The sequence below is a fragment of the Myotis myotis genome, unplaced genomic scaffold, assembly GCF_014108235.1.
Source record: "Myotis myotis isolate mMyoMyo1 unplaced genomic scaffold, mMyoMyo1.p scaffold_m19_p_13, whole genome shotgun sequence".
In the NCBI taxonomy this organism is placed as follows: domain Eukaryota; kingdom Metazoa; phylum Chordata; class Mammalia; order Chiroptera; family Vespertilionidae; genus Myotis; species Myotis myotis.
In genome coordinates, this window is record NW_023416317.1 from 52,176,034 (window position 1) to 52,187,706 (window position 11,673).

An 11,673-nucleotide genomic window follows, 5' to 3' on the forward strand; every position below is an offset into this window, starting at 1 on the left:
TCTTAGGTCAGAGTCCCTAGAAGCAGATCCTGGCAGCCCCCTGGATGTGCCCGTACCCTCAATAATGCTTTGTCTTTCTAACATGCATTTGGTGATGGTTTGGGTACGCTCTTATCTCATCTAAATTCTACAAAATCATTCTGTAAAGTGGGTGGAGCTACATGTTTTTTCTCACTTCAAAAAGTAGAAAACTAGACTCAGAAAGATAAGTGACCTCCAGCTAGTCACTCTCAGGGCTGGGACTCCAGCCCATCTTGGTCAAGACTCCAAGACCAGGTCTCTCTGGTCTTTCTTCTCATAGTCAGGCAGGGGTCCTCAAACTTTTTAAACAGGGGGCCAGTTCACTGTCCCTCAGACCTTTGGAGGGCCGGACTATAGTTTAAAAAAAAAACTAGTCGGCTGCTAAGCAACAGGCAGCAGCGGCAAAAACACCCAGCGGGTCGGATAAATGTTTTCGGCAGGCCGCATGTGGCCCGCGGGCCGCAGTTTGAGGACCCCTGGTTTAAAGTTTCCAACTGTTGGGTCTTCCCTCCCTCTGAACCCCTAAACACTTTGGCTTCTCTAACTTGGCCCCCTGCACACAGAGTTATTAGTTTTCAGCCCGTCAGCTTATTAGTCCCACCACCTAGACTGACTCTCATCTTGCTCACCTGTATAGTGCCAGTGTGTAGTACAGGGGTGGGCAAACTTTTTTGACTCGAGGGCCACAATGGGTTCTTAAACTGGACTGGAGGGCCGGAACAAAAGCATGGATGGAGTGTTTGTGTGAACTAATATAAATTCAAAATAAACATCATTACATAAAAGGGTACGGTCTTTTTTTTTTTTTTTTTTTTTTTTAGTTTTATTCATTTCAAACGGGCGGAACCGGCCCGAGGGCCGCAGTTTGCCCACGGCTGGTCTAGTATAATCCTGCTTCCCAAGTGAACTCCACTGACTGAAGCAATGGTAGATGCAGCTAGAGAGTGAGCAAGAACAGCCATGCATGGCCTCGAATGCCAGGAACGGGAAAGTATACTTAATCCCATAGACTGGAGATGCACCAAAGGTCTTGACAGGGCTGCAGCACCATCTGATTTGCATAAAAGAATTTGTTTGGGTCTGTCAGGAAGGTGGCAAAGAGGAGTCTCCCATCGCTGTTTTAAAATATGACAACACCTTAAACGTGAACGAGTTTTTGCTGATGAAACTGTTACTGTAGGCGATCTCAGAAAGGGGAAGGGGGCTAGCCACAGAATTCTCTACCTGGAATTTAAGACGATCCATGATCAATCACTTCCTCATCCCCTCAGTTGATGTACCCCTGCTTCCTGTTTTGTACTCGTCATTTCAAGCTACTTTGCAATTCCTGAAAAGGTCATGCTAATTCCGGACACTACACTTTGCCCATGCCAGTTGTCTCTACCTGCAATACCTCCCATTCTCATCACCTTGAGAAATTCCTATCCAGTGTTAGTATCTAGGGCACTCTACCTCTCTCTCTGTCACTTCTCCTGCTCCCTAAAGGAATGCTGCTGAGGGTGGGTTCGCTTTGAGGACATTTCCTGGGACATTGGGAGCTTTGGGTGTAACCAAGAAAGGCCAAAGCTCAAAGCCTTCCAGAAGCACAGTAGCTGGATTGCCCAGCAGCTCCGTCAGTCCAGAATTTAACTGAAGATTGCTCAGCACAGAAAAATAAAATAATAATAAAATAAAACAAGTGGAGGCTTGAGCAAGTTTCCCTAGAAGTTAGACTGTGAAGACAGATACCCAGGAAACTCATGTTCCCACAGTCCTTACTCTCTCAGAGGGGACTGTGTGTTTTCTAAAGAGGCAGACAAAAGGAGATGAGACCAAATTACACACCCATCAGCAGTATGTGAGAGTGCCAGTGGCTTTATATCCTCACCAACACTTGGTATTTTCTGAGGGGGGTTGTTTGTTTGTTTGCATGCTCCTTATAAGTCTCCTCACTTCTACCCCTTCATCTCTGAACCACTCATGAACTGTGTGCCTTGCAGGAATTCTGGGAACTACAGCTATTTCCATCTTGTTACATGTTAGTGATGGGTTGGCGTCTCAGTACTCTTTGTAGACCGGCATTCTGGCCCAAGGTGCCCAATGAGCCACTCCCTCCTTACCTAGCTCTAGAAAACAAACGCACAGATGTAGCCAGATTATATTCCCACTGGACTAGCTCTAATTCCCTCTTATTCTCTGTCTCTCTCCAGAAAGCTCACCGGTGCAAGTGAGAGCGGGTTATCATAGAAATTACCTCAAATCTGCCCTAGTTTTTTTTTTTTTTTAAATAAAGCATTTACAAGCTTCAGTCCCTTAATAATTACTAGTATCAAACTTCTTGGTATGCCTCACTGACACCACAGGTTTGCCAACCATCTGTGTGATCCCGAACAATTTCCTTCTTATAGTAGCACATGCAGATCTGGGCAACTAAGTGGAGCCCCTGCTCCAATCCCCATGTCCCAGGAACCCACCCCACCCCCACGCCACACCCTTATTTTGGAATGCCTTCCTTAGGGCGTCACTAAGAACACTTGGGTACTTGGAAACAGCCAGGGCCAGAACTACTATTTGAGTGGGGCATTTGAGCATGAACTGGGATCCAATGTGGACTCCCATCCCCATTTCTCCCTTTGGAACACTCTCTGACCCTCTGTCCCATGGGTACAGTTGACCTGATGCCCTGAGGAGTTCCAGGTCTTATGCTGATGGGGTTGTCCTAAGGCCACCTGATGAGCAGATGGCATCCACTGGCTGGCATGTATTGTTTTTAATGGATCACCCAAAGTTTGGCTGCCAGATGGTGCCGATATGCTGATTTTAGGTGATTCTCTCTCACATCAGACAAAGGATGAGCTCAGGGGTCTGGATTTCCAACAATTCACCATCAATTCTTGGCCTTGGCCTTGTCCATGGACTCCTGATTCGGCACTCACCCAACCATGGTCTGAACACAGTGCCATCTCCAGTCTGTAGCTCCTGAGGTCATCCGGGATATTTTATTCTGGGCACCCAGGGCAGTCACCCCACCCCTCTGCAGAACCTACTTCCTGTCAGGCAGCCCTCTGGAGTTGGCTGCACCAATCTCCTCCAAGAGTTTTCAAAACTGTTACTCGACAAAGCCAATTGGCTTGTTGGATCACTGTCCTTCTTTGCATCAATGTAGTGACACCGTGTTCTCTCAGGTCAGTGCTAAGGCACGCTGGACAGAGATGGCAATTCCTTGTGCTGATGGGCCTTAGGCTGTCCACTGGTGTGGAGGCAAGAATGCAACCAACGTTGAAAGCGATCACAGTTTCAAAATGCAGTGATTACAATAAAAAATTTCAAGAGAACATATGGTTAGAAGACATATTGCTCTACATTTACACTATAAAGTAATTTTAATATGACCAGAAAATGACACATCATTGTTTTTCAGCATATTCTGGGTAAGACTTGCATTTGTAGTTGTGATGTTGAGTTTTATGTGCCATCTTGACTACGCTATAGTCCTCCCATTATTCAATCAAATACTAATTTAGGTAGGTGTGATTAACATCTATGATCAATTGATTTTATGTAAAGGAGATTATGAGTGATGATAAACCCAGCACCAAATAGATGGCCTTAGAGAACTGCAGAGGCAAGAAGATCTGTTTTTTTCAATACAAAGAGGTTCCACCCATGAGTGTTGCTACCTTTTTCTTATATTAGGAGATGTGATTTCCCCCAGGAATGGTGCATTTCACAACAAAGAACAGGAAGAGATGATTCTTGGACCCAAAAGGGGAGAGACAGCACCTGGATTCCATGAAGAATCTTTACGTGCACTGACAGGACAATAAGTATATAGTGCCATTTCTCTACCCATCATTCTACATCTTCAGTGATAAGTCACTATGTCTTACATGGGCTCATGAATTTTCTAATAGAAATATTTATATAGACAGGGACCCTTCAAAAAGATGCTTTGCCAGGGCTCACACACCCTAAGGGTGATCGTGTCTTTCCTCTTCTGCACCCGTTTTCCATTGGTAATGAAACTTTTGTCTGATTCTTCAGAGTTCCTTATGGCTCTAATATTCTAATATTTTCCCCAAGAAATTGAAAGAGCCTTTCATCTAGAACAGTGATGGCGAACCTATGACACGCGTGTCAAAGGTGACACGCGAACTCATATTTTTGGTTGATTTTTCTTTGTTAAATGGCATTTAAATATATAAAATAAATATCAAAAATATGTCTTTGTTTTACTATGGTTGCAAATATCAAAAATTTCTATATGTGACACGGCACCAGAGTTAAGTTAGGGTTTTTCAAAATGCTGACACGCCGAGCTCAAAAGGTTCGCCATCACTGATCTAGAACAGCTTTCAGCCCAGGGAATGTGGTTGTGTGTTTTTTTTTTAATTTGGCTTAAAAGAAATTCTCCTTCACTTGTCCACTCAGAGCCTCTTGTTCCATTCAGAGAGAAGACTTCACAGCTCCATTCCCAGACCCAGCGCATCCTCCTTAGGACATCTCCCACCTGGACCTTCACAGCAGATAAACAACTCAGGCCAAGTGGGAGATGGGTTCCAGCACTGAGCTCACGTCTGCACGTCTTCATGTAGCAACACTCAACCAGGAAGGCTTGCAAGCAAATTCTGTCTGGTCCTTCTCTGCTGGCGGACACAGTCCCGTTGCCTAAACCTGACCTGCACGCTCTTCCACGCATGATGCTGTGACTCCTGTCTAGCACACACACTTGCGCATGGATGAGAATGCAGGGAGAGGAATACTGACCGGACATCTGAATGAGCAGTCCTAAAATCGTAGCCTTGGTCCGACATGGACTGAGGTTTGGCCAACAATGTTATTAAAGATGTGAATACTGATGCTTTTCAATGGGACGTGCACTCCCTGGTGCCATTATCGCACTCCTCCTAACCTCCTTCCCTCGCCTCGCCCAGCTCCCTATCCACCACAGCTGCACTCGCATTTACACACCCTGCCAGGCCAGCAAAGCATTGGACTTTGTGAACATCAATTTCTTGTGCCTATCGGAGAACAGAAATAATAAGAGCGTTTCCTATCCTTTCCCATGTCACTGCCGCTCTCCCAGGAGATATTGCACAGGCAGTGAGGGCTCTGAGAAGCTTGTCCTTCCTACCGTGGATTAATTGTATCCTGATGTAAGACAGGAAGAACTGGGCTTGGAATGAATAGACTTGGCCCCAGATGCCAGCTCCATCCCTGGCTTCTTTATCCAGAGCCTCCAATTCTTCATTTACTTTCAAGATTTTGCGGTGATCAGCAAAAGCGCCTGGCACAGGGGAGCACACAGCGGGAGCTCAATAAATGCTAATTCCTTCTCTCATCCTGGTGCAGACTCAGCCTAAACCGCTCTCCAATTTCTTCTCCGGGGAAAAGATCTCCTGGGCCCACCCAGGCTGGGCTGTGGTGTGCAGCGCCTCATTAAGAGATGTGAAGAGCCTGGAAATCGAAGTGCCATAGAGGACATGGAGTGGGGCTGCCTGTTTTGTTTCTTTTGCAATCCCACATGACCGTGGGGAACAGCACCGTGAACAGGGCAACTGTGCCAGCAGCACAGGTCAAATGCCACTGCCCTTCCAAAAATGCCCCCACCCATTTTGGCAGCCATTTTTTTTTTCTAATCAAGGCAAAGATTTCTCAAAAATAAATAAATAAATAAATAAATCACACAGCAAAGAAAGCCAAAGGAATGTTGGTGCCTGTCCCTAGAAGCCACATATATCTATTTTTGGTTCCCAGTAAAGCCCAGCACACTGTAATTAGCATAATAACATGCTCTCTGCCATAAGGACACATGACACAGTTGACCCCGGGTCCCCATCTGGGCATAGGACGTGTGCTGTGGGTTGTTTTGTCAGCTGTGGACCTGGATTCTTTGTTCATATTCTCTCATCTAGTTCGGTCTGCAACCAGGCATTTGCAGAAAAGGGGGGAAAGATGGGTGTGGGGTCAACCAGACCTCCAAAGAAAGAATACTGGGTAGACTGGAGTCTGGGGGCCTCATGGGCAAGAGGAGCATCCATGGGTAAGAGGAGTCACTTCTGTAAAGGCCACCTGGCCCCTGACCCCTTTGAGAGTCAAACCCTTTACGTTGGCCTTTTCACCTGAGGCTGGTGGACTCAGTGCAGGCTTCCTGCCCAGCCACTTCCTAGTCTTGGGAGCTGGCTTGTCCTTGGGGTTACCTTCTATCTAGTACACTCTAAAGTACAGCCTCCTGGTGAAATGTCAAATATATACTCTCAGGCCCGCCTCCTCAAACACAGTAAAACCCAATTACCCACAGGTAGGCACCCACAGAACACTCAACAGGAAGGAAAAATGAAGGAAAAAGTGTCAGGTAAGCTCAGGTGTAAAGCTTCCTGAATACCCTCCCTTACAGATAACACTGTCCAGCCACCTAAACCTTCCCTGCTTCCCCCAGCCGTCTTGATTGTCTCTCTGGTTCCAGTCTGCTTCTTTCCCACCTGGACTGGGTTTTTCCTATCACGTGACCCAAGCTTTCCAATATTACATTTAAATGTCCCAACTCTTTTGGTCCCTGCCTACCCATGAGTCATGAGTCTCTAAGCCTCAGTGTCATTCTGCTGGTTCAGGGGAAAGTACAAAGAAATCTCTTACCAAACCTCATTGTCCTCAGTTGTAAAGTGCAGCGGATCTCTTAGGCCCCCTTCAGTTCAGAAATTCTAATCCTAAAAATGGCTAGTCTGGCTGTGAGCAGCCTACCAACACTGGATATACATGTATGTGGTATTTGTGTGTGTTGTATATAGACATGTAGAGGCAGGTAAAGCCATCATAACCTACAATGTTAAGAGATGTGAAGAGCCTGGAAATCGAAGACCTTAGTCATACACCATGTAGCATTCCATCTTTATCATAAACTTGAGGCGGGCAGGGCAGGTGTGTGGCTACTCACATCCAGATCATCTGCTATTAGGGCAGGGCTGCCTTGGTGACCCCACGCTGCATTCCTGGCAAGCAGAGGTACTGGGGGTGTACGTGCCTCAGAGAGAACAGATAGATGGGAACTCCCCTAGGTTCTCGGAGCTGGTGGTATCAGGCAGCAGTTAAGAGCTTGGGCTCTGCATTGGACTGATCTGGATTTGAGTCCTGGGCCTCCCATTCAGTGGCTGTACACTCTTGAGCAATTACTTAACTTCTCTGAGCCTCAGCTTTATCTTCTGTAATAAGAGGGAATTAATAATATATACATTCTAATGAAGTTATGAGGATTAAAGGACTTAGTCCATGGAAGGCTTAGCATAGATATAGATAGTACACTAAGTAATATTATTATTCATCTTGATACTAACACGCACTGATCCCCAAAGTGTATATGGCTGCATATGTTTAGAATTGTTTTAAGTTTTGAAACCCACTAGTAACACACCATTCCTAATGAAAAGCATAAACCTGAGGTGAGGTCAGATGAGCAAGTTCAGAAAAGACACTTGAGAAAGCGGATGGAAGGCAAGGCACCTCTTGTAAAATTCTGTGGTCTTCCAGATTGTAGTAATGCCCGTGATTCATGCATAGCTAACACAGAGCAAATCGTATGTCCATAAACAGAGCTGCCCACAAGGAATGGCTCACATGTCCCTTTAAAGGAGCACCGACCTCATAAAGACTATATGTAAGCATGAACACTAGCAAGAACCTTGGCTTTCAACACATGACACATTTCCTGCAAGGAGCCTGCTCTAACCACTTAAGGATCCAGCTGGAAAGGTCATTAGGGGAAGTGGGGTCTGCAGCCAGGTCAATCCAAGTAACCTTCATGCTGAGAGCTCCGCTCTTTTGCAGACAGAAGGTTTGGGATGAATCTGCTTCCACATCTGAGATAACCAGCTGCCTGCGCACGGTTCCTGGGGAAAACGTCTCCCAAGCTCAGAGTGAATGAAGCATTTGTGCCTTCATGAGGAGTTAAGTAGTAGGTTCCCAAGTCCAAATACAATGGACTCTACTTCTCCAATGCCCACAGAAGGGTCTCATTCCATTGTGTTTGCTTGTTAAGTGCATCTCCTGGAGCCCCTGGGAGCCTTCTCTCAGCGACATCTGGGTTTTCCAAACCTGTTTCATCTTTTAGAGAGAAGTGGGAGGGTGGAGGCTTACGTATCTCAGGAGGAAATCTACAGAGAGATGGGATGGACCCAAATGAAGAACTCTGGCCAAGTCTGGAGAGCCCTGAGTTTTGGCTCTGTCTCTGGCCTGAGTGATCTTCGTGCCTGTGGCCTGGGTTTTCAAGCAAGACTGACCGTCCACTGTGGATGTGCTCTGGGGCAGTGCCAGCTTCCAAGGTGGGAAGGGAAGTTGACCCGGCAGCCCTTCATGCTCTCAGGCTCCACTGCCCTTTCTTTCTCTGGCCTAATCTATAAAGCAGGAGCCTGTGCAGGCCTCTCCAGGCCATCCCTTCTCAACATGAATGGCATTGTCCCTAAGGGGGTAAACATCGGCTCGTAGGGAGGAGTCTGTGCATGAAAAATTCTGACACTTTTTATGTACATATCTATTAAATACAGTGCATAAATACATATGCAATATAGATATGCAGTGTGTAACATAAATGTTAATGCCACATGCAGCCTATCTCATTATTTGGGGTTCCACAGAGGGTGGATCAAAGAGGTTCTCCCTGTTTGGAAAGCTCTTGAGACCAAGGGGTCACCAGACACCCTCTTTCTCCAGCCAAGCTCTGGCCTTAAGCAAAAGCCTCTACTCACTTTTTTAAAGACTGTGCCTGTATCATGGAATGCCCTGACTTTCAGCCCTGGTGAGAAGTGGGATCTGCCCATGGCACACACACACACCCCTCCACCCGCTTCCACCCAGTAGAAGCTATTCACCATCAGACAAATGAGCCACCTTCAGACAAGGAGTTAACTCTGGGAAGACACAGTAAGCACCTGCACCTTTAGCCCGGTTCTCTGCTGGGCAGAACTATGACATGTCTAACCATTTCTTAGTGGGGTCTTACATTTAGGGTAACCATATGGTTTTGTTATCCAAACAAGGACACTTCTGACAGGGCGCTATTAATACCCACATCTGGAGCCCAGGAGTCCCTGGGACTACCCCAGGTAAACTAGTATGTGTGCTCATCATACTTAAGTATGTCTGTGAAGGAAAGTCAACGAAGATCTCAACATGCACCAGGACAAGGGCAGAGGGCCCAGGTAGGCCACGCATGAGGTCAGTTTTGTTTGTCACATTGACCTGGGAACATTCTTCTTCTTTTTTTTTTCTTATCATAGCTTTATTTCTCTTCTGTTGTCTCCATCTCCAAATACATCCGGCACAGTGCTGCATTAGGGCGGCATATAAAAGCATCAGTTTCATCCCCCAACTCTGTTAACTGTTCCAGTGAAGACACACAAGGATAATGGTCTTTTAACATATCGGGCAATTTACAGGTCTTGTCTTGAAGTCGCCGAGAACGTCTAACTGGTGTTAGAAACGAGCTCTTTAAATGTAGAATTTATTTCGTCAAACTGCATTTTCTTTTTTACACTTTGCAAGTATGGTGTAGTAGACACATGATATTTAATTAAGCAACCCTCCCTAGTTTCTGTGTTGGGGGTTTTAACATCATTGGTCGGATCTTTTGTTTTGTGTACTTGCTCTTTTTTTACAATCTTGAAACCACACTTCTATGATGTTGATTTTCCCTTTCAGGTTTTCCTGACTCTCGATTAACACCCATATCTTCAATGTTGACTTCTTGGATTTTTTCCTTCGTTGCACAAGCCTCCTCAAGATTTTCTCCAAATTTAACTTTTTCTTGACTCTTCATTGTTAGAATATCTGCAATTGCATGTCGCATTTCTTCAATAGGCTGAGCTCCTGCCGGAATGGCCTTCTCAAAGATTGAGATAATATTTTCAATAGAACTTGTGAGTGGTTCGACACGTGCAAGGCGTATCCAATACTTAAGAAGTTTTTTGGCATCTGGAATATTTTTAATCAGGTCAGTGTGTTTAATACTTCTTCTTTGGGGCATCCCTCATTAATCAGGTTTAGGCATTCAGAAAATGTCTTGTTTACTTTTTCAGTAAATAATCGTTGTTCATCTTCTTCTGCCAGGGTAGTCCAAAATGACCCAACTGGTTTTTCATTCTGTCCTTCAGGTTCAGGCTGGGCTATTACTGAGCAAGGAGGCCTTTTCAACATTTTTCCTTTGCTAGCTCTCCACTCACTCAGACGAGATTTTCTTTCTTTTAAGGTTTCCTTGGGCTGAGCTCTTCTATGGTTGATAGTTGCTTTTGCTGTAGTATGCCTGCACTGGTCAATGGTTTTTGACTTTTCTATCTGTTTGATATTAGAAGATGAAGCAGGCCTGGCTATCATTTCAGATGTGATGCTTCTTGATACTGACTTATTTCTTTTTACTTCCTGAGAAGAAATGGTTTTGACACTAGATAAAACTCTACTTAATTGTAGTAATTCTTTTTCATGAGACCCTTTCCGAACTGTAGCATTGGCAATGCCTTGTTTCAGGGAGTCCTGGGTATTATGAGTATTACTGTGGTGACTTCTAATAGGAGGACGTAAAAGTTGTTCATTCTGAGATGTAGCCCTCACAAATTTAGTCGTAGTCATCATTTCTGAGGCTCTGTGACTTTTTGCTGTTACACTGCTGGTGTTGATAGACAGAGGTTTTGTGGCCTTAGAGATAGAGCTGAAAGTTTCTTTGTTATTGCAGAATGCTCATCTTTGACTTGTACAGGTTTTCTAAATGAATGACCCTTAGATTGAACAATTTCGCCACGATAAGATCCAAGCACAGGTTTCTTGAGCACGTTAGCATCTTGCTTTGGTTTTTCTGTAGTCACTTGTTTCTTTTTATTATTGTTTTTAATGTGAAACGCTTGGCTTAATGTCATACGTTGACCTTGGTGATCATTTGTAATTGGTAACAACTGCAGAGTTTGATTATTATTCTCCAAGTTATATGTATCAGTGGCTATAGTTGAACTGGTTAATTCATTAGAAGGTTTTAATGGAATACAATTTTTTCCCATTGTTACATTATTTTTGCTCCTTGTAGGTCTATGGACATTTTCTTTATCAGCCATTTTTGTCTTAAGTTTCAGAACTTTTGTCTCTTCTTGGACCAGACCCTCAGATGTCATCATTCCCTCGTTTCTACTACTCTGAAGGCGAACTGGGCCCTCTGACTCAGGGGAAGCTGTCGGTCGCCTGGAACCACTGGGGAGCTCATCGCAGGGCGACGCAGGAGGATGCGTCTCCTCGACCTGGGGACATTCTTGACATTGAGTTAATGGAGAATGCTAAGTGTCCTGCAATGCACAAAATAGCCCCAGAAAACAAGGAGTTGTCTGGCCCCAAATGCCAGCTACTACTGAGAAATATTGATTTATATGGTAGCATGATGGTCATTGTAAATCATATAAAACTCAGGATGGCAATCTTAAATGCCTCCAAGGCCAGTCAGGGATTGAAGGATATATGCCCCTTCCTAAGACATTCAAATTCAAGTCTTTAAATGACATTCTCAAACAAGATCACCTATGCACTGAATTTGGCTTTTGGTCTCCAGCCTGTGACCTTTTAATAAAGGTTTACTGATCGAGAAAGATGCTTATCATATAGTATGGGAAAACAAAAGGCTGCTAACCCATATGATCTCATTTTACA

General features: G+C 44.8%; 1 protein-coding gene across 1 annotated transcript; it reads right to left on the reverse strand.

Annotated features, from left to right (window-relative positions):
• Window positions 1–9,555: 9,555 nt before the first annotated feature.
• LOC118668669 (cytoskeleton-associated protein 2-like) lies at window positions 9,556–11,236 on the reverse strand. The gene is given in 4 exon segments (XM_036333851.1): window positions 9,556–9,987; window positions 9,990–10,691; window positions 10,694–11,170; window positions 11,173–11,236. Coding segments are annotated over 4 exon segments (1,587 nt in total). The 3' UTR covers window positions 9,556–9,643.
• Between the last annotated feature and the right edge of the window lie 437 nt (window positions 11,237–11,673).